Source organism: Boleophthalmus pectinirostris, unplaced genomic scaffold, assembly GCF_026225935.1.
Source record: "Boleophthalmus pectinirostris isolate CB_2022bp ecotype Guang Dong unplaced genomic scaffold, ASM2622593v1 HiC_scaffold_4, whole genome shotgun sequence".
Taxonomy (NCBI): Eukaryota; Metazoa; Chordata; class Actinopteri; order Gobiiformes; family Gobiidae; genus Boleophthalmus; species Boleophthalmus pectinirostris.
The window spans coordinates 26,682,048-26,706,660 of NW_026571353.1; the positions used below are offsets into that span (position 1 = coordinate 26,682,048).

Sequence of the window (24,613 nt, forward strand, 5' to 3'; positions counted from 1 at the left end):
ATGTCCAGACTTCAAACGTTTTATTATGTGCTGCGCATAGACTGGACATAGATAACGCGTTAGCCACCCCATTCCGGTTTTGTATGTCAAACTTGAATTTGAAACGTGGACGCCAACCGGAAAGCTGTTATTGTTGTTGTTTATCTTCTAGCAACCCTAGGGATGTTTAAAACAAGTCTTTTTTCAAACAGTTCATATTTAAAAGTGACACAGGGCACAGCCATCTTGGATTCTGTCTCGGAAACCTTGCTCGGTCTCATCTAAGCTCTTCTGAGTTCCGCCGGTTGAGGAAAACAAGCAGGTCAGTGCGTGTCAGTGCGTATCGCTAGGTAATGTCCTTGTAGCCTAATTCAGTTTCACTTCTTGGAAACCGCCTGACCTCGCAGCATTAGGATTTGTTCGCTCAACGGTAGGTGGGTAGGCTTTTTTTCATTTAACCAATCGCTGCTATTTGGCCGTGACGTATGTACTGCACCACTAATGGAGCTAAATGGTATTAAGCTTTTTCCAAATCCCGTAGAAAGAAGGGCAATAACATCTTTATTTCGGCTTTAACTCCTCGATCTCAAGAATCGTTGCCAACACAGAATCTGAGGCTATTCGCTGATTGGCTGGTCCCTGGACTCACACTTTCGGGGTTTTTGCGAACCGTCTAGAGCAGGGGTGTCCAAACTTTTTTCGTCAAGGGCCACATTTCTAAACACAGATGAAGCAGAGGGCCGATCGAGGACCGTAGACTGGTGCTCAGTACAGGGAATAATTGAAATATGTTTATCATGTTAGAATGAGCCATCAGTCTTTATTCATGCTAAAATCCTTAAACTACACACGAAATCTTAAATATTTGCTTTATCAAGGTAGATTTTCAAAAAACTTGCAGCAAAAAATTACTTTTTAATTGATGCAAGGTCATTTGGGCCAATTTACCTGGAAGCTTGAGGGCCAAGAAAAATGTGTCCGAGGGCCGCATTTGGCCCCCGGGCCATAGTTTGGACATGCCTGGTCTAGAGTATAATGATTCCTGACCTAGTTGCTGGAGAGAAATCAAATTGAGTGGAGGCACTAGGTGGTGCCAGGATGGATAATCGGAGTCGGAAGGATAATTGAATGCATCAATAGACCCGCAACCAAAAAGTGACATAGTGCACCTTTAAGGCCCAAAGACTTGACTACCTTGAGTCTCATACCGTGGTTCTAATTCAAACTGTGGCGCATTAGTTTTGTATAAGTGCACAGGTAAGCCGGCAAGAATTAATTACCATTCTTATATCACTACTCTGCGAGCATCACTATAGCAACAGGTAAACAAATGAACCACTGTCTGGAGGGACTAGCTTCAACTAAAACATACATAACCATTTATTTCATCTAAATAAAGGCCTTTTGACTATATTTTTCCTCATGTAATTTTTACTTCTTTCGAGTGCCTGGATTTCGTTGTGTCTAAAGTTTTGATAATTTTTCCAAGAGCACCCTCTGTCTGCTCTCACTGACTGGAACACCTGCAGCAAACATACACATTTTTGTTTTCCCTCTACATAACTAATGCTTTGAACATCCACAGAAAGCTAAAAGGGTTTAAAAGTATGGTATAAACAGATTAAACAATTCTAAATTAATTTAATCCGTACTTATCTTCTCTTAATCTTATGCATATTTTTTAGGCCAGTGGAACTATGAACAATGTGTGAGAACATTCAGTATTGTGATTATAATGTACTCTTGTGACATCTGCCAAAAAATGTTGAGAGACTTTTCACTGAATTTCCTTCATTTTTTGTTTTTCATAGTGATTTGCATAAATGTAAACTACAGTGGCATTAATTGTTTACTTTACAGATAATTTCTATTGTGTATTTTAGGCATAATTATACCAACTTTTCTCTTCTTCACTCTTATTTGTCCAGTGTTTTCATATAAGTGAGAGCACACTGTAAAGGACGTGTGCTGGGCCTAATAACCAGTCACCAAATTCCTCCACCTTCTCTTCTGGGAACATTAGAGAAAGGTGCAGCTCTGGCTCTCCTCGCGTCTCCACTCCTCTAAACACGACTATAATGTGCGCTGACAGCCAATCTGCTCCAACACGCCAGTCCTGAGTAAATAAAGACGAACCTGGCTTTTACATTGAGACATTGCTACAGTACGAAGCAAAGGCAAAGCAGGCGTGTCCCGACGGACCAGGGGAGGAAGTCAAGGTATAGTTCTTCAGGGTATAGTTTGGAAAAAGTTACATCCGTGTGGCGAATGTGTTAAAAGGAGCAGAAAAATGAACTGCGAGGAGGAGAGGAAGGGACCCTCAGCACCTTCAAAATGGAGAGACAGGTGGTAGAGGAATGAAGGAAAAAATGACTGTAGGCTGGCTGTGGTTACTTGCAGAGAAAAACTGTATTATAATCTGATTCATGGAGTTTTCTGGATCATTAAAATTACTTGTAAAAGGATAAATATGTCCCGATGGTCCCTCAGTGTACTCACATTTGACCTTCAGGTCTGCATGTTATATCATTAATCTAAAGGAGTAACCATAGCAGTGGACAATACCTTAAATAGTACACTATTTTTTGATCTGTTATAAAGCTGTTTCCTCTAAAAAAAAAAAAAAACATCTTGAAATTCACTGCTACATGTGGGAATGAAACTAAATACTAATCCCAGTATGTTTTTGAACATACATCATACATTTTAAAACTCACAAGATTCAATTTCGTGTAATATAGGACATTTAAATAATCAAGAATATTGTAAATGTTGTTTTAAAATGTATGCAAAATTTGAAGAGTGGCTGTATATCGTAAAGTCGTGTTGTGGAACATTAGTGAACTTTTAAAGATGTTTTGGCCTCTTTCTGTTGGATTGCGAGGATTATGATACTCCTAGATAAATTCAATATATGAATTTTTGTCACTATCGCTTAGTTAGTTTAATCGTACAACAGAAATAGACTGTGAGGTAGGGCTGAGCGGTAATACGATATTAAGGTATCCCGCGGTATCAAAAAGTAGCAACGGTATCAGTTTCATTACCGTCATTAAAAAAAATCTGCAGCGCATAAGGACCTGATATAATATAATTTAATATAATTTATTGATACCTAAATTTGTTTGCTCAGCACAAATGAATCAGCATAATTTAATTCTATCGTAATTTAAAACTAATAGTGTCTATAATGATTTTTTAACTGCATGGGGAGATGACGTTCAATTAGTTTCGTTCCTTTGTCATGTGACAGCTCATGAGGGAGACCAAAACAAGATGGTAAGATGGTAAAAATACTAGTACTTTTACATTTTGTCTTCAGTCGCACATTTGTTTACGTTTAACAGAAATGAAACTTAAAACCGCATGGCTCATTTGCATAAACTATAAAGCGCTGATAAAAACAGCTCTCTCCTTGTGCGGTGATGCGGTTTTGCTTCTGTCGGACTAAAGGACACGACTCAGTGAGATATAGGTGTTCTTTCTGCGACGTGCGGCTGATGCTGAATCTGTTCTGTGCGTGTATCGCGTTGGAGATGGTTCATGTGAAACTTTTCAGAGATTATAAATCTGCAGGTCATAGCATGGTCCGTATAGGTCTTTGCGGTGTGGCTTTGTAGCTTACCAAAGTCGTCCTAAAACATTTTGTTAATACGGTAATACCGTATACCCCGGTAAAATCCTGAGAAGGTTTAACGGTATCAAAATTTGGATATCGCCCGACCCTACTGTGAGAAGTTTGACTCGACTTTGGCGGTTTTGTCCATAGGCACGACATCATCTTTACTCGAGGCAAAGGTGTATGAATGCATTTGTGTCTGTATTTTGCATATTTGTAACATAACCTGTGTATTTATTTATCCTTTTGTGATACAAGAAAAAGTTTGTTTAAATCAGACTTGCTATACATACAATGCACTGGTATAGGTATTAGGATATCATTAGCCTTGCACTTTCCTTTTATATGCGTTTTGTGCTTTTCTGCAGGAGATAATAAAAGATGATGATTAAAATTTCAATAGCTTGCTGTTTCTTTAAAACTCTACTGGGTCCTTTCATTTAGGAAAAGTTTAAAATATTCATTAGTTTAAAACACTGGGGGTCAACGAGCTAAGACTTTTCTATTTAGTACATCATTTACAAGATATCTTCATCAACCTCCTGTCCTGTAAAGTTTTTAAAGCACTGATAGGGCTGATCTTGGGTGGGTGCCTCTGTCAGCTATTTTAGACTGAAAAAGCAAGAGGCACAGCGGTTAAAGGGCCCATGTTACGGCATTTTGAGGTTTGGAAATGTAGACAGACCAAGAAAAAAAGATGACTCAAACATGTGTGAATGGAAGAAAACACAACTCAGGTATGTTTTTTATGAGGTAACAACATTCTCACATGGCAAAAACTCACAGTAGTTAACTCTAACTCAGCCAAAACGCAAAGCACTCTACATTTGATTTACTACAGTGCCAAAAGTTACAATATGTTTTTATAATTTATGAAACACATGGATGATTGTTTTATGTTTTGGACACTCTAAATTGCAATATTGATCTAAAACAGCTGAATAAAATAAAGGCGGCCACTGCAGTGCTGATTTCTCTGTGCCCATGGGGTTGTTAAAAGTATTGAAAATCAGATACTAATCAACACTGAAACCAGTATAGAAACTAGATACTTGTTGAGCAGGTATTGATACTCAAAAGTCACATTCACAGGACAGAAATCAATCTTTCTTGAATATCTGTAGGATGATCTTGAGCTGTATCAGAACAAGTATAAGACAAGTATATAGACATGGACCACTATGGAAACTACCTACTACTGAGGGATTCCATAGATATAGGACTGCATGGTGATATAAATTAAAGTACCATATTTTTTGGACTATAAAGTGTACTTATCAGTCAGTCCTTTATTCTCAAAAACTGACAGTGCGCCTTATGTATTAATTCTGGTTGTGTTTACTGACCTGTTATGTGGTAAACGGCACTCAAAAATCTGTCAAAATGTTTTAGTACGACTTTGGTAAACTACAAAGCCGCACCGTTTGATGGATTATCGGAGCATTAGGGCTACTGTAGTCAGAAGCCTCATGGAGAACACACATATTCCACTGAGTCGTGTCCTTTAGTTTTGTTTCTGTAAAAAGTAAACAAATGTGCGTAAAGCTGCATTAAACACATTATTACTCAATGTATATTTGAGTCCTCCTTGTAGGAAATAACAAAACAAACTTAAATGATCCACCCACATTCACATTCATAATACACATTCACCAAGACAGGGAGGCAACGCCGGGCAAATTATGCCACGATCTGCCAATGGATCGTTCATGCCTAGGTTAAGGTATCAGTCTCAAGTGTCGTCTGTTTGTTTCGCTCAATGTGCCTTATAAATAAAATAAAATAAATAAAATGCCTTATGTATAAAAATAGACGAGAGAATTCAACATTATTGAAATTGCGCCTTATAATCTGGTGTGCTTTATAGTCCGAAAAACTACGGTACTATAATTTAATGTTGAAAATGACATGCTATTGTATAAATAAAGAGTGTTTTTAATTATCATTGTGGTATAGAAATTGCTATCAGTAATGAGTCTTTTCTTTAGTATCGAAATCGTACCATCATGTAACTTTTCTGATGTATGGTCCCTGCAGGTCCCCAGGTGACGGACCCCAAATAAAAAGTTACATAGTGCAGCTTTAATCCTCTTTTGCAGTTCTGAGACCGTTTTTGCCAAATTTACACTGAATCAGACTTTATGCAGTATAATCATGGCTGAAATACTTCTAAAACGGTATGGCGCAGCTGCATTTACAGTTCAATAATTGTTATCTTAAAACATTATAGGAAGTCTTGCATTCCTTCAGTCCCTTTTCACACCTTTCCCTTCTCAGTCGAGGGGGTTTGTACCTCAGAAAATGTTCCCCCAGTTATTTCTTACTTCATGAGCTCCTCAAAGTCACAAAGCCCTCCTAGTCACCCCTCATCTAGCCCCATTTTGATGAGAGGAGCCCAAAATGCAGAGCACGCGATTTGCACTGTGATTTGTGATGCTCAGGAGTGAGAGAGGAGTGCACGAAACTTCAACCTGGGACAAAAAAAAAAAGGGACAAAGCCAGTGAATATTGATTGGACGGTTTTAAAGGACCCATAATGTGCTATTTTGGGTTTCACACACATACCCTGCATATTTACCCCGAGTTCTTCTCTCAAACAGAAAACACTTTGTGAGTTTGAGGTTTGGAGATGTAGCCAGACTAATAATAAAGGATTACGCAAACATGTGTGAATGAAACAAAACACAACTCCGGGTATGTTTTTGATGAGGTAACAGCATTCTAACATGGCAAAAAGCTCACAAGAGTCAATTTTGCATAATATTGGACCTATAAATTAACCCAGGGCAGACAGGGAGGAAAAACGCACACAAATGTCTGCGTTTCAACTCTACTGAACTCATAAAAGAAATGACAGCTTTGTTCCATCATTTCAGCAAAAAAAAAAGTGTATTTCAAGGTCTCTCAGATACCCAAACATATAAATCTGCTTGTCAACACAGCCCAATGTCCGGCTGTAAGGTTAATGTTAACACAATATTGCTGACTGCGCTCTGACCAAAACCACTGCGGAATATTCGGTCGCAATTCACAAACGTTTTTCCTTATATTTTTTTCCGAAGCACACACGCACTTGTCCTGAAAGCCTCCGAGACGTTCCCATAAAATTTGCATAGGATCCAGGTTGACCAGAAGCCGCGCTCTTGCCAGTAAAAGGGTAATTTGTTAAAAGCTAATATACAAATGAGAAATTATACCAGCACAGCATTACTGCAGTAGTCCTAGATATGGAGATGCAATCTGAGTCTGCAGCAGTGTGTAACAGAGAGGAAAGAAAGTCAGTCTACAGTGATTCAAAGTTTAGTGATCTTATATTTATCACTCATAATAACACATTTTGAAGTGTAGAAGTAAATATAGGCGATAAATGATAACACTGAAACCAAACCATAAAGCAGAATTATTCACAAAAAAGTATTTTAACTGTAAGATACGGTTAAATATTGTTGTGCTGTATAAATAAATAGCAAAATTCAACATTTAAGTATTTAGTTTGTGTGATTTTAGATCATAATTTAACTTTCCTCAACTCAAATCTTAACATATTGCAAAAAATAACCAAAAATTTCACACTACTGCAAAGAAAAAGTACACACGATGAATACTGACTCCCAAAAATTATGGTTTCATTTAGTCGATATAGTAATTATCCTGACAGGCCTATTTCTCATAATGGTATATTTACTTAAAGGCGTTTTTACTTTCTTAAAAATGTGAAAAGCGGTCTATTTGAGTCTATTTTCAACAGTTTACAGTGGCCCAAAGTTATTTCTCACTTACCTTATGCATTCTGAGCATCCTAATTATTCACCGCAAAGAGTTTATAAACTCCTTTCCCAACTCTCTGACACCAGTGCGGAGTTTTGTCTTAATGGTTATGCAAACAAAAAACAGCATACTAAAATGCTTCATAATTGCAACAGACTAACCCAGAGAGCTTCTTATACTATATATTTGTATTTATTTTAACCTGGAGAACTTCTTATACTGTATATTTGTACTTATTTTAACCTGGAAAACTTGTTATACTATATATTCGTATTTATTTTAACCCGGAGAGCTTCTTATAATAAACTGTATATGTGTACTTATTTTAACATGGAGAGCTTAATATACTGTATATGTGTACTTATTTTAACCCAAAGAGTGCTTCTTATAATATATATGTGTACTTATTTTAACCCGGAGAGCTCCTTATACTATATATTTGTATTTATTTTAACCCAGAGAGCTTCTTATATTATATATTTATACTTATTTTAACCTGGGAAGCTTCTTATACTATATATTTGTACTTATTTTAACCCGGAGAGCTTTTTATAGTATATATTTGTATTTATTTTAACCTCGAGAGCTTCTTATACTATATATTTGTATTAATTTTAACACAGAGAGCTTCTTATACTATACATCTGTACTGGGGCAAGACAAATGTGGCTCAAATACTGGGTCTTTAAACATTCACATCTTCTCAGTTCAGAGTTGGATGATGTGCTCCAAAATAAGACTTAGATTCAAAACACTGTTGTCTTCTTAGAATAAAGCAAACATATTCAGCATAATGCATTTTTATGAGTGCTTAATAAAGTCCTTTTGTAACAGGGTTTATGAGACTTTACAGGAAATGGGCTCAAGACATCCGGAACACTAAAACCACTCTCCCACAGCATTGCGGTCGGTGTCTAAAAGTTTGAATGTATTATAAGACTTTAGCTTTTTTCAATTTTCTTTATTGCCACTGAAGTAAAATACATTAAATGGAAGCTAAAAAAACAACGAAGCATAATTATAATTTACATCAAGATCAAGCCACAAATGTATTTTTAGTGGAAGTCTGATTTATGCACAAGTTTAATCATAAAGAGTTTAAAGGCAAAATAAATCTACAGTTAATATGCGTAGAACTTAGAACTTTGACTGTAATGTTCCACAGTATGGCATTTAACTTTTATTTATTTCCCTTTACTATTACTTTATATGTTAACTTTTGTTTTGCATTTATTCAATTAAACATTTTCACAGACCCAAATTACCTTTGAACTAAGACTGCGCAATTAAAATTGATTTTACTTTTGGGCCCCTGAGCAACGTTAGAGGAGTGACTGCTAGTGTTTCAAAGAGGGGAAATTCTTTACATTTTCATTCTTATCATGTGTACGGATATCGAATTGTAATTGTTGTGTTTCCAGTTAGAAAGTCCGGAGTAAACTTGTTTCTTAATAATCCTCGACTTCACGATTCAGTAATTTTTCTAAATCTTGATTATAAAAAAACTCAATTGCCCAGCCCTACTTGAAACTCACTGCAAAAAAGAAAGTTTTGATCATGATTTGAGTAAATTTCACTTGACAAGTAAAATTATCTGCCAGTGGTACAAGTCTTTGTGTACTTAAAATATGAAAATACATCTTGCTACACTTAAAATAAGAAAAACAACAACTCATTGCCCTTAAAATAAGACTATCGCTGCTTGAATTAAGAAAAACACACTTCAATTCCATTGGTAGATCATTTTATTTTTTATTTATGTTCTTAATTTAAGTCATTTGAACTAACCTAGAGATTACTTTTTGCAGGGTTCTTACTTTGAGCGGATTTACCTCTCCGCGGATCTGATCTTTTACTTAACCTGTGCTGCCAACTGCTTATCTACATGGAGATAAATACGTTTAATGCCATACTATGGAAAATTTTAGGCAAACCAATGAAGACAGTAAGTAAGCAGACTACATAGTGAACCTTTAAATAACTAACACAGACCAAAACAATGAACTTTTGTCGTGACTCCTGAATCATATCCGAGAATTTGTATCACATTTAACACTCTCTTCCATCAACTTACCCCAGCTTTCTAACCAATAAAACCCTGACCTCCAAGTGTAATAAAATCATTTAACTTTGACACCGCCTTCTCGACTTGAAAAATGAGCGTTGCCATTAACTCCGCCGGTCCACTTTGCTCATGCCTCGCTTTGCCATTTCCTCTCAAACTGCTGTGACATTTGAACACAACACAATCGCGCTTCGTGGAGCCATCATCGCCGTGGACAAAATCACATACCCAGGACCGCCCACCCGCCGGCAGTCACATCTTAGCGCAGCGAGAAGTAACGGTGACCAAAAATTAGACGCCCAACCGACGCAATCTGCCCCGCCGGGAAGTCCACATTTCGGTCGCCATGTTTTTTGGTTTCACCCCCGTGCACCGCGATGTCATTACAAGCCATTACAAATGAAGGAGAGTTGTATTTGTCTGAAGAAGATGAGGAAGAGGAGAGGAAAAAATGACCAAGGAAATTTACCACCCATGGAGTTCTATCTCTCCGCCGGACCCCATGTCGTGGGACAAATAGGCTCTGTGCACAGCTAGGCTAGCTCACTGTCTCTCAAAGCTAACAGTCACTTTTATTAAAATCGTAAAACATAAAATAAACAATCTATTAAATGGAAATTAATTCAAATAAAGACTACATGATTATTTCTATATATAGAATACTTCAATTTGTGGCGTTGTTTTATTATTTATTCTGCCTCAAACTTTGCATTTGCATTAGCAATGAAACGCAACACAGAAGTTTAATTTGAAGTATTCATTTCATTTGTGTTGTTTTTAAAAGTCTTAATAGTGCTGTAGTACTCGAGATCAGTCTTGGTCTCGAGACTGGCTGAGAGACCATTTTTTATGGTCTTATGTCTCGACTCCGACTCGATCGTGTTTCAACTATTTCTCTATCTTGATGGCGCTTGGACTCGGTCTTGTCTCAGTCTTGAAGGCGCTTAGACTTCATCTTGTCTTGGTCTTGAAGGCATTTAGACTCGACCTTGTCTCGGTCTTGAAGGCGCTTGGACTCAATCTTGTTTCGGTCTTGAAGGCGCTTAGACTTGATCTTATCTTGGTCTTGAAGGCATTTGGACTCGATCTTGTCTCGGTCTTGAAGGCGCTTTGACTTGGTCTTGTCTCGGTCTTGAAGATGCTTGGATTCGATCTTGTCTCGGTCTCAAGGTCTGACACTTGACAAGTGATAAAATGGAAGTAGATTTATAAAACATTGAAATATATGTGCCAAAATAACTGTCAAATACAAATAAATGTTGAATATTACAAAGACGGCTTCGATTTAGTCTCGATGCACCAAGGTCTCGGTCTTGTCTCGGTCTTGGCTTTTAAAAGTCTCAGTCTTGTCTCGGTCTCGGGACCCTGTGGTCTCAAACAACATTTGGTCTCGATCAGTGCAGTCTTGACTACAACACCAGGTCCAGTGTTACGCAGAATAGACAATAAGTCATTTTCTAATGGTGTTACCTCCTCAAAAACATACCTAGAGTTGTGTTTTGTTTCATTCACACAAGTTTGAGAAATCCTTTCTGTCTACATCTCCAAAGCTCGAAATGCTCTGTTCCACCTTGTGATGTCATGTCGTGGTAGTTTTCAAGTTAACAGCTACATTTGATCTTAAGTTTAGTAGGAAAATTCTAGAGCTGAAATTAATCAAATTATTCTAGTAAAGGTGTGATGATACGTAATATGGTTCCCTGTTCACTGTCTTATCTTTAAATATTTATTCATTTTAGTATGACTCAGCAACTTGAGACTTCCTAGAGATACAACTGGACAGGAGGAGGAGTGATGCTAACAGTGAGGTTGCCACGTGCTTGATCGATGGGTATAAAGGGTCATTGCGTGTGCCTGTTTACCTGTCTGGGACCACACTGTAATCAGTCACACACACACAAACCTGAGCGGGCTGGTGCCGTTACTGAGGCGAGCTAAGCGAGGCACACTTGAGTTATGGTGCGGTTGAGGAAGTGTCTCTGTGCCAATATGGCGGTCCTTAGAGACTTGACCCCTACGACCTTTGACACTTTGAACCTTGAGGTAAATAAACAGTTTTGTCGCTTGGCTCTCTGGGAAAAATACCTGAATCTATCAATGTAGCAGAAGGTCAAAGCTGATACGATCTTCCTCACAAACTGCTTTTTACTGCAACTGAGTAGTAGAACGGTCCTGTATTACACAAAATGGATTCTTGTGAGCTTTAAGTCATGTTATAATGTATAATATTATATGCATTAAATTTTTTTGTTTTCATTTATATTTTGTATCTTATATCTACAGTAAGTCACAACTGAAATTGTAAATGCAAACTTGCTGTTCATAAGCTGCTTTTTTTCTTGGAATTCTGACATTGTTAAATAGGGTTTGGCATTATCAGTACTTTTTTAAAATTTCAGCCTAAACCCTGTCAGTCATGATCCATGGGGTTGTTGTCTATGTTTTGTTTTGTTTTGTTTTGTAGTGCTGCAAAATGACCAAATAAAAAACTACTACTACTAATGTTATAATGTTATTACATCATCAAAATCATAGGCGCAGTCCTGTTTTGTTTCATTCACACAGGTTTGAGTATTCCTGCATTATTAGTCTGTCTACATCTTCACCAATCAAAATGCTCTGTTCCACCTTGTGATGTCATGTAGTGGTAGTTTTCAAGTTAACACCTACCTTTTACCTTTAGTTTAGTTGTGATTGGCAATTCCAGGGTTGAAATCATTCAAATCAAATTCACACAGGGCCAAAATTAAAAACTGGGACTAAGTCGTGGGTCAAAGTAAATATTTATTGAAAAATTTTAACAACATCTGCATGTTTTCTCTTTCTTATTAAAATAAATGTTTAATAATAGTTTTGCTTAAACACAGAACAAGCATAATATAAAATAATAACTCATTTTTACTTAAATATTGTCTCTACAGCCTATCTGTATCTGGTGGGCCAGCTTTAATACATATTTGATATAATCTCATGGGCCAAATTTATATTTGACAAATTATTCTTGTGAAGGTATATGGAGTTTAAAAACACAGTGGAACATTTCCTCTATTACCACATGACATTACAAGTGTTTCTGGTTTGAGAGAAGAACTCAGCCTAAATATGCAGGGTCTGTGTGCTACACGTGTGAATGAAACAAAATACTCCAGGTATGTTTTTGATGAGGATAATTTCATCCCTGGAATTGTCGATCTCTAATGATGGTAGATGTTAACGTGAAAATCATCATTACATGACATCATAAGGTGGAATAGAGCATTTTGAGCTTTGGAAATAATAATTCTGATTACTCAAACATATGTGAATGAAACAAAGCACAACTCCAGGTCTGTTTTTGAGTTGGTAACATTATAGAAAGCTTATAGAAATCATTTTTGCACATATAGAACCTTAAACCATTCGCTTCTTCTTCATCACGTCTTTCTCTCTCCCACTCTCCCTCGCTCCCTCTTCTGTACAGTATCCCTTTGACATCCAACAGACCACCCACCCACCTCTGCAGCCCTCTCTCCCTCTGCAAGACTCTGTAAAATTGAACAATAAAGCTTCATACGAAAGCTTTTTCCGTGCCCATTCGCCTGTAGTCAGCAGCCTGTACTTTACACAACCCCATAGCACAGGTGTGTGGAGCAGGTCTGGCCTCTTCACTACATGTCCACAGCTCACATAATGAAAGTCTACCCTGACCTTTTGGCCATTGGCGTGTGTTGTTACAATATGGACCTGGTTGTATTGAAGTATAGGCAACCTGTGTGCTGACATATTTAAGTGGGGCCGGTTGCGTCAGGTTCTCTGGGAATTGGGAACACCTGGGATAGAATGATAGAGAGCAGTGGCAGGACGACAAGTAGAGATGGGAATAAATGGGATTGCAAAGAGTGCATCTGAAAATTATAAAAGACACAATGGATGAGAATTCAAAGTGTAAAAAGTTCCCAGCGAAAAAAGCAAGAATTATTCATGTCTGTAGCAGAAGTAAAAATAAAATAAAAGATGCACTGGGTTTGTCACTTGATTGTTTCTTAGGATATGTTTTTGCCCTGCCTGGATTGTTCCACAGTTTTTTTTTCTTTTTTTGTTTGTTTTGCTTTGTTTAGTTTTTTTATAATTTGTCATTTTTGAGGGAATGAATACCCAGCACATTAATAACAACATAGACATAACAAAATATGTTAACAGAGTAACACACATACAAAGAGAAACAACAACAACAAAAAAAGAACAATGATTAAATAAAAAGAAAAGAAAAAAGTGTATTTTACCATACTTTGTCCAAATGGGGTTTTGCCATAGTCCATGGGCTGACAGTGTATTTGTTTTTTGTGTTAAATCCAAAAAGTCAATTGTCTGTGTCAAAGCACTTATGTTTATGTTCCTTCCAGTTCATCAGAATAAAACATTTAGCTGGATCGTTCCACAGTATGACATTTAACAGCTCTACCTTACATGTATTCAGTGGTTTTATAGCTCATCAATGCCTAGAAAAACAAACATTCTGACTGTGAGCGGGGTCGCCTCTCCACAGATCTGACCTGTAACTTGGTCTGGTTTGGTTTGAAGATACACAGGTTTAATGCCATACTGTGAAACATCCCAGACAAAGCAATAACATTTCCATTGAGAAAAGCAGGTGGCGGACCCTCTACCAGAAAACTCACGCAACACACCCTCAAGTTTATGTTACATTATACTTTCATATTTTGTACAGAAATAGCAGAAATCACAACTACATTATTATCATCGATCATCATATATGACAAGGCAAATATATTTTATCATTGGATTTATACATAAAGTCACAAAAAGGCTAAATAAGTTTCCATGTAACGTTGTCGTATGTTTTCAGTCTGAGTGTGAGTAACCCTACATTCTCCGGCGATGAGTTTAGGAAGCCTCGAGGAGTCTGCTCACTCATCCAAGTTAACTTTTTCCATTCATTCCTCACTGTTTTTTTGTACTCAGTAGATTTAATTTAATTCAGCGACAGATAAGCTATTTCAAATCAGTTTAGAACATCAAAACTGGAAACTACTGCCCTCTACTGGATACTGGTATTGGATATACACTTTCTGGTTGTAAAACACGCCATGCTAGAAGTGATTCGGATAAGTGCATAGCAACCAACAACCAAGCAACCACCTCTAATAACATTTGACCCAAACCTTAAGGGTCGGCTGCTTGTGAGCACAACCAGAGCTGCCCTTGCTTCACATCCCATCCCAACAAATGCAAGAAAAAATGAAAATGAATGAAACATCAAAATAAATAAACACCAAAATAAAGACTTTTTGGTGGTAAAACATGTCTTCTAGATGTGAGTAAGATAAGTGCATAACAATCAACCACATCCAATTACATTTGATGCAAGCTTTAAAGGTCCTATAATGCACAAAATTGACTCTTGTAAGCTTAAAGCAATATTATAATGCTGATAAATCCGTGTATCACTCGTTTATTTGTTTTTCAATATAAAACCAACAAAATAAGAGAACGAAAAAACAAGCATTTTATTCATTGTCTTTATTATTTAAATTCACACGAAAGGATTTAGGATTTTTGAATTTGATTTCTGAATCAAAATATTACATTCAGCTGACAAAATACTGATACAAAAACTATATATCTGGCCCATCCATGCATAATAATGTCTAAAATATAACCAATCTGGCACTTTTTGAATTCACCTTTTCAACTGAATGGAAACACAAAATAAATAAATAAAAAATAATTAATAAAAACATTTGTGTGTCGTTTGAGACCGGCTCTTTTTATGTTTAATTATATTTAGGCGTTTTATGATAATTTTACAATCTAAAATGATAATTCAAAATATTATAAATGGAACAATAATTTTTAGGAGTCAGTGTTTATTAATTCTGTGGGGTTATTTTTTTCTGCAGTTGGGTCAGATTTAAACCAAAAAGCACTCTCTCTGATCCTAGTCCTCACTACCTAAACCCCAGCACCTGTAGTAGCCCACTTTCAGCTGTAATTGTAGTACTTTAAAAAACCTCTTCAGAGTTCCTTCAAAGGTCCTATCTTACTCAGAATTTACTTTTGTGAGCTTTAAAGTGTGGTATAATGTTACCTCTTCAAAAACATATCTGGAGTTGTGTTTTGTTTCATTCACACATGTTTCAGTAACACTTTAGTCCAGAGGTGGGCAATTATTTTACCCATGGGGCCACATGAGAAACAGAAAATACTGTGGAGGTCCAAAATGCTTAACTCAATTCTGCATAATATGAATTGTGTAAAAAGGAGTAAAGGAGTAGTTTTGACAAGCTGCTCAGACTGGTAAGAGTTTATGTTATGAATCAGCAATGAAAAAGTGAGGTTGCCTTACAAAAAATGTCATTAACAAAAACACCTCTAAAATAAAAGCTAAAAGTAAACTAAAAATATCCTTATTGCCCTCAAAACAAAAAAAAAAAAAGTGCAGTCGACTTTACTAGTGACAGTCATGGAAACAGGGCACAGAGCCCCATCACTTCCATGTATTTTCATGGTGTTTATTACATTTGGATTTGGATATATTTGGACTGAAATAAACTTTTCAAATAAAAATAGCAAGAGATGTGCAATTCCACAGACCAAGATGCGTATTTTGCCATTTATTTGAGAAATAACTGCACTTAGAGCGGCTTTTTCAATTGTTACAAACATAGATGCTCAAAGCAGTCAAGCATTTTGACTCACTACACTCTTTGGCAAAGTTTGGGTCAATCCCAGCACCTGTAGCAGCCCACATTCAGCTGTAATTGTAGTACTGTAAAAAAAAAAAAACCTCTTCAGAGAATCAAAATGGATGGAGCACATGCGAGAAAGTAAGTTTCTATCTTTTATGGTTGGAAACTTATGCCCGATTATGTAAAACATGTCCACTCATGTACAATACTGTGGGTTTGGAAACAAAACAAAACTCCATGAATGTTTGTGATAAGGAAACATTATAACATAGATCAGAAAATAGCATAATATGGGTCAGGTACAACTAGAGCTGCCCTCGCTTCAAAACCCATCTCAACAAACGAAAAAAAAAAAATGATTTGAGGTTGTAAAACATGCGATGCTGTTGCAAAAGTGACTAAGCGCATAGCAACCAACACCCAACCAACCACCTCCAACCACATTTGACCCAGTCTTTACGGGTCAGCTGCTTGTGAGCACAACCAGAGCTGCCCTTTCTCCACACCCCATCTCTAGCAGGGCACATTTTTCTGTCTGCTCGGCTCCTTTCCACACAAACATATAATTCACTACATACCAGGGACAGTACAGCACGACCTCATACCTCTCTTGTCATATGCGGCATTCTAGCCATATGCTCGGAGACACGTTCTTTATCGACAACCCAAACGCGCACACGCACACAAACGCGCAATTCTCTTATTCTCCCAGGTGAAGCCGACGTGCCCCACTGCAGTAAATATCATTTTGAAATCAATGCGGTCTTGAATCAATCCAGGCTGTGCTGCTCTGGTGAGTTGTGAAAATGGGAAAGAAGTTGATAACGCAACTGGCTCCTCCGAGGATTCCACCAAATTCCCATGTTTTTTTGTTCTTTTTTATAATATATTGGAGATAGTATGAGCGTAGGGCATTTCCATAACCTTCCCACCATAGCTGTAAACCGAATAAGGCCAGAATAATTCATACGCACACGCCCGCCCCGCATCCATTGTAGATAAATTCAATATTGTGTTCACGCGAGTGGGAGTGCGTTTGGCAGAGGAACCACCAGTGCCTGTAAATCAATACATTAAATAGAAACATATGAATAAAACAGAAGATAATAAATAAAAGAGAGAGCGGTTGGTCCAAAAGATGTCACAGGCAGGTCTTGTTGCTTTTCAGAGTGCCAGAGGAGAGAGGCGTGACAGAATGCAAAACAGAAATTAGTGTTTAAAATCACGGCTGCTTTGTTCCTATACGTCACAGCATGTGCGTTCAGGAATGGGCTTACAATGTGCTAATGAGCGTCTTTCATGTAGTTTAAATTACCTGTAGCTAGGCCTGTCACAATAAACACTACATTGACTTATCATTCAGTATATGTGAAATGGAACAATCATTTTTGATTGTTAGTATTCATCGTGGGTACTTTTTCTGTGCACTAGATGGAAAATATATGTTATTTTTTCAGTATTACAGTCAGATTTGAGCTGTAGAAGGCTGAATTATAAACTGCTATGCCTCATTGTAGATGCTGTTATTTATTTATTTATGGCATCTCTTTTTTATTGTACATTTAGAATTGATTTTTGGGTGTAAACAGCTTTATGGTTTTGTTTCAATATCATCATGTATCGTCTATATTTACTTCAGCAATATATCGTACTTAATTACATACTTAAAGGGACAGTTCGAAATTTTGGCCTCATTTCCTAGTGAGCCAGAGTGTTGGGGACGTGTGCAGACACTTTTTTAAATATTCCATCCAGTCCTTGTATTTGCAGAGGTCACTGGTGCTAGGTTAGTGCATGTCAATGGCCATAGTTAGCCTGCCTCTAAAAACAGTCTTACCCACTTCACAAAACACACGAAGCAAATCTATTATTACACCAGACTGTCGTTGTGAATGTCTGTGTCGATACAATAATTTTAGAAGTAAAACCAACCTTGCCTTTGAAGGATTTATGTCTGAGCAGCAGCAGCAAGTTGTACTTCCTGATAGAAAGCTTGGCAGGGGCGGACTGATATATGAGAAAATAGTCCCTCAACATGCGACGATTCATGCGATGCAAGGTTAGTTTTATTTCAAGCATTATTCTATCAACACAGACATTTACATCGACAGTCTGGCATAATAATTGATTGCTTCAGGTGTTTTGTGGAGTGGATAAGACTGTTTTTAGTGCTAACTATGGCCATTGACATGCACAAGCCTAGCACCAGCGACCTCTGCAAATACAAGGGCTGGATGATGTACTAAAAAAAGTGTCTCCACATGTCTCAACACTCTGGCTCACTGGGAAAGGATGTCCTATGTCCAAAATTCCAAACTATCCCTTTAATTTGTTATCATGACAGGCCTACCTTTATCTGATTCTTTTCAAGTTTATCTGAGTAAAACTTGCCTTGCCTCATTACAGATATATGGTATAAGCAGCTCTTGAGGTCAAAATAACAAAATACTAGCATTTTATTGTGCATATTCATGAGGTAAGTGAGGATTAACTTTGGACCACTGTTTAAAATGAACCAGTTGTGTTTTTCACGCTTTTAAGACAGTAACAATTCACCTTTACTAATGCACAACAAAAGGAACTGCCAACGCACAGACTGCTTGCAAAAACACAAATTAACAAATAAATGAACAGATAACATTTACTGAGGAATCAAAAGTTTATGATGTAATGAAGAAAAAGTCAGCCAAGGCAATCATTGCATCATTCGCAATAAAATGACAATTATAAACATATAAAGAGTTATTTTTACTGAAAGGAAATAATAAGCAAGTTAATCAAAGAGCAAACAAGGACAAAGCAAACATTTCTGCCAGACTTTTAAGAGAAAATAAACCAACCCACACACAATATGTAAGTGAACTGGTAAGCAAGTAGACCTACAGCATAAAATAGTATATTGCCTACCATTTAATTTGTGTAGGGAGATTGCCTTCAGTTTCTCGGAGGTCCATTAAAGGGCTTATATTGTGCTAATTTTTGTTCCATGTTATAATGTTTGCTCATAAAAACCTTACCTGGAGTTGTGCTTTCTTTCATGTTTAACACACAAAACTCTGCATATTTTTAGTCAAAGTTCTTTGCTCAAACTGGAAACACTTTTATTTTTTTTATATTTACTTATTTTTATTATACAGAAAATAAATAAATACAAATTATGCAATGAATAACAAATAATACTGGACAGGGATAGACTCAGGAAACGCCAGGAGAAGGATAGGGTAGCCAAAGGTCACACATAACTAAAATTCACGTTAACAATAAAAAAATCTATATATATAAATTAAATTGCTCAAGAATTTAAAGGGTTTTAACCACTTTGAAATTGGAGGACAAGTGGATGGTTTTTTTATAGTGCTGTATTTGGGACAGGAAAATGGGGAAGACCTAGCCTGATTTATCAGCCTGTTTAACTTCGTAGAAACTGTCTGACCTCGCTACATTAGGATTAATTCGCTCAACGGTAGGCTGGTACTTTTTTCATTTAACCAATCGCTGCTATTTGGTCGTGACGTATGTAATGCGCCAGTAACGGGGCTAACTGGTATATTAAGCTTTTCCCAAATCCCATAGGAAAAAGGGCAATAACATCTTTCCCCTTGATGAAATTCTCAAAACATTGTCTTTGTTTCGGCTTTAAATCCTCGATCTCAGGAATCATTGTCAACACAAAATATATGGCTCTTCACTGATTGGCTGGTGCCCGAACTTTTGCGAACCGTTTAGTGTATTCTGATTCCTGAAGAGTCGCTGAAGAGAAATAAAACTGAGCAGAGGCACTAGACCATTTCGTTATTTAAAACTCTAAAACTATTTCTTGGTGACAGCACAAGGTGGAACAGAGCATTTTGAGCATTGCAAAACACAACTCCATGTATGTTTTTGAGGGGGAAACATTATAAAATGACTAAAATCCCACTAGAGTCATCATCATGTAATAGAGGACCTCACCAAATCAAACATCTACCTCAAAATGTTATCTAAAAATGCAATAAACTATAAACAAAATACAAATGCATATACCTCTAACCACTGCAAACCACCCAGACAAGATTATCACCTTTAATTAATGTCAGATATGTAACAGCTCATTCCCTATAACAAGATCATAAAAATAACCAATTAATAAATGATTTTGTCACAAAGCAGATAATGCGCTGAGGCCGATAGTCTGAGATGCAGGGCCCACTGGACTTTATGCGATTTATTATATGAGTATTGGCGCACGCATTAGTTTTGAATCATTAACCACTTAGTTTATAATGGATACTGTACTGTATGTCATTCTGCGTACAAGTATTCATTATCTCAACATTTGGGTCGTTTTATGGGAATTACAGGGAGTGGAGCTGTGACGAGCTCGGTGGGCTCACATGCGCTAATTGGGCAATTTAATTTGTGACATAGTTTTATAGTTTAGTTATCTATACAGGTAAGGAAAGCACATAAATTGCATTTTTGTGAGTAAAACAGTAATTAAGGGCACACTGTGTAACTTAAGGCATGGTCCACAGCCTGCTGAGTAGAAGTAGTAGTAGAAGTAGTAGTAGTAGTAGTAGTCAGAGTATCAGTATAAGAGTATGCAAATAAAACCCAATTTGTCCATGTAGTTGCTACATCATCTCTCTGGCCTCTGAAGTTGTGAAATGTACTTATTGATACTTTGCAGTGACGTCATACTGGGGGTGTTCTATGTGAAGCTCTATAGTGGAATATTCAGCAGTTACCATGGTGACACTTAGACTGATTCATCAGCCGGTTTCACTTAGTGTAAACCGTCTGACCTCACAGCATTAGGAGGTCATGATGTCGTTCGCTCGACGGTAGGCAGGTACTTTTTATTTAACCAATCGCTGCTATTTGGTCGTGACGTATGTAATGCTGTATGCTGTAATGTAACTGGTATATTAAGGTTTTCCCAAGTCCTGTAGAAAGAAGGGCAATAACGTCTTTTCTCTTGGTAAAATTCACCAAACATTCTCTTTGTTCGGGCTTTAAATCCTCGATCTCAAGAATCGTTGCTAACGCAGAATGTATGGCTCTTCGCTGAGTGGCTGGTGCCCAAACTCACACTTTCGGAGTTTTTGCGAATCGTCTAGTATTCTGATTCTTGACTTAGATGCTAGAGAGAAATGAAATTGAGCGGAGGCACTAGGTGGCGCCAGCCTGACTAGGTGACACCATGCACACATTACCAAACACTAAATTACACTTTAAAAAGACTGTCTGAAAACTCAAGAATAAATACAAAATGGATTTAGATAACACATTTCCAGGAGCTGTGATTAACACGAGCATCCATGTTCCTGTTTAGATGTTCGGTTTTCAACAAAAACACAAGAGCGACTAATTGAAAAACTGTTGTCTGATGCGAGCTAACTTATGCCTGTAATTTTAAGCATGAGAGACTTGTTAAACAGCACACAATTCATCTCACCAGTTGCAGTTCCAACTAAATCAGATCTTTGTGGTCAGACTGTGTTAAAACAAAGCTCAGATTAAAGTCTCGCAAGCCTCAGATATAAAAGTGCTCAAAGTTAGCATCACAGATGACAGCAGCTGCAAAGTATCAATAAACTCATTGTAGTGAATAATTAGTGTTCTGCAAATGTGTTAGAAAAGTGAGGAATAACTTTGGTCCGCAGCAACTGTTTGAAATGAACCAGCTGTCTTTTTTACATTTTTAAGATGGTAAAAATCAGCTACAGCGCCTTTACTACAACAAAGCAACCAGCACTTATTTAAACCATCAAAGAAACAAGAATAATTGCATGAACAGTCACGCAGTGTAGATGAAAGCTTCTGTGTTGTACTCACTTGTCGTTGATGCTCCAGTTGAGGCAGAGGTTGAGTGAGCTGAGGTTTCTGCACTTCCTCACCACCTCCATCACCGTCTCATTGTTCAGCTCCGAGATGTGCCGCAGGTCCAACACCGTCAGGTTACTCAGCTGAAAAACACATGCACAAACACTACTTCAGACAGAATATAAAGGGAGTTGGAAAAGTTGTATCTGTGTGTGGGAATGCCAAACCTATGATTCACAATATTCAGTTTTCAGTGTCAGTTCAGTTCAGCTTGGAAGAGTTTTCTACTTCAATTAAGATGACAGTTTGCCAGGAATTCAGAACACACACTACTCCAATACTATTTTACGAAGATGTGAGGTAAATCTTTCTATTTTCATAGGCGTGATTGTCAGATGGATTAGCCAGTGCAATTAAAAACATTAACAATAAGATGACAAGTTTGGGGATCTATGTGGCTAATGAATGGGCAAAAAATTTGAGCTAATATCAGGCCAATATTTATTTCTATTTCAAATGGAGACAATACAGCAGCGAAACTACAGAAGTGGCTGCATGTTTACACAATCATCAAAAGGACAGCAATTTATGGTCATGGTCAAGTTTTTTTTTATATAACGTTTTTCCACTGTCACTGCACTCAAAGTGTTTTAAAGCACAGAACCACTCAAAAATTCAGACCACAGTGTACTGGAATCACACCGCCAACCTATGGGTCAGTGGATCTGAAACACTCACACCAACTGAGCTCCTGTCGCCCATATAATGTCGCTTTTGAAAGAAAATATGCTTTGTTATAATATGTACATCTGTCATTTAAATTTGCCGCAGATTAAAGATGATAGAAATTGGCGAATATCAGTTATTAGCCACAACAATTCAGAACAAATATCAATTAAGCTTGGTGTTTTTGAATAGATAATAGGGGTGTAACGATATCCAAGTCTCACAATACGATATCGTCACGGTATGAACCTCACTGTACGATATTTATTATGATATTGTGGGAAAGCTCATGATATGGTGGGGAGGATTAGGAATGTAACAATATCCAAATCTCTCAGTACGATATTTTCACAATATGAATCTCACGGTACGATATTTATTGCGATATTTTGTGGAGGCAAAAAAACTGTGAATATGCTACTCTTAAAATGACAAGACTTAATCCAAAGAACTAAGACTTAAAAGTGCTTGGAATTGTTATTTCTTCATGTAGTTGCACTGATATGGAGCAAAGGATCATGGTTTATGTAGTCTTGGTAGTTTTCAATATATAATGGGTGTAACAATACGATATGTCAAGTCTCACAGATACATCACTGTACTTATCAGATACTGTATGTTATGCACTGTACGATATTTAATACATGATATTGAACTATGAGATATACTGATGTATCAGGATGATATTTGGAATTACTTTTGGATATTCATCATGATATATCCAATACTGTATCAGCAATATATCATCTCTCATGTACTACAGATATTTTCACAATAATGTAATCTCAAGTTCGTATCGATTAAGATTCACACTACATTGATGATGCATATGATGTTTGCTCACTGATTGAGACTACTAAAAAAAACTGTTTGCATGAAATTGTTTAAAACATGAACTGTATTTTTCAATGAATACAAAACTGTAGAATGTATGTGTGTTAATACTGTTTTGAACTTAAAGACAATGTCAAACTTGCATCAAAGAACTAAAGACTTGAAAATGCTTGGAAAATGTTTTTCATTGAATTGAACATTCATGTAATGTCTAGCACTAAGCAACATGACCTCTGGATGTGTGCAAAGGATCATCATGTCTTTATTGTCAATGTTTCTTTTGAAACTGCTCTGCTCTTTTTTTTAGTCATTTTTATTGCTGCACCATAGACTCTTAATTTAAGACAAAGAGACTTGTATATTGATGGTGATGGTCCACGATATAATTGTGAGAACTTTGACGATACGATATCACGATATTTCGATTATTGTTACATCCCTATTAGATAAAGATTTTTATTTATTTATTTATTAAATTACACTTCCTACATCTGCATAAACGACAAACAACATGATGGAAAAACAGTGTCCTGATGACCCCTGTTGAAACTTTCTCTACTGAACCATTCCTGCACGAAAGAGGGATTACACCATCTCATGAGAAATATAACATCACAAATTAACCAACATGTTTTCTTATTAAAAACAAATAAACATGACTTGAAGCTTGATTTCATGTCAGACTTTAATCAGTGTCACACAACATAAATGATTGTGAAATGAATCCATCCAAAGTTCAAACTCTGCTCCAAACCACATGTTCTACTTCCACAAAATTGGCCGTAGACCTGTCGATTACAAACTCCCAAGATGCTCACTGACAACTGGAACCCAACGGATCTTGATTCGATTAAAATTCCAGTAATTGCGCAGCCTTACCCTAGCGTCACATTGAATTTTCAACAACATAACTGTACTGCAAAAAAAATAAATAATAATAATAACTGAAATAGTGGGAGCAAATGCAAGCAACACACAATTACTCAAGCTTTCACGTCGTCTATACAAAAAGCCAAGGGACTATCTTGTACAGGCATTCCACTTCCTCTCTCCCAAAAAACATGGATTTTCCTGTGAATCTGATGAAGTGATAGCTAGCTGAATGCCAAATAAAAGCGAACAACTCGA

The 24,613-nt window shown here is 37.0% G+C and overlaps 1 protein-coding gene across 1 annotated transcript in view; it reads right to left on the reverse strand.

Annotated features, from left to right (window-relative positions):
• The window catches only part of LOC110172105 (F-box and leucine-rich repeat protein 17), a 542,271-nt gene that overhangs the window by 350,333 nt on the left and 167,325 nt on the right, over window positions 1–24,613 (reverse strand). The window contains exon 6 of the mRNA XM_055161948.1: window positions 21,938–22,068. Within this exon, the coding sequence (XP_055017923.1) occupies window positions 21,938–22,068 (131 nt within the window). The remainder of the gene's footprint in view (window positions 1–21,937; window positions 22,069–24,613) is intronic.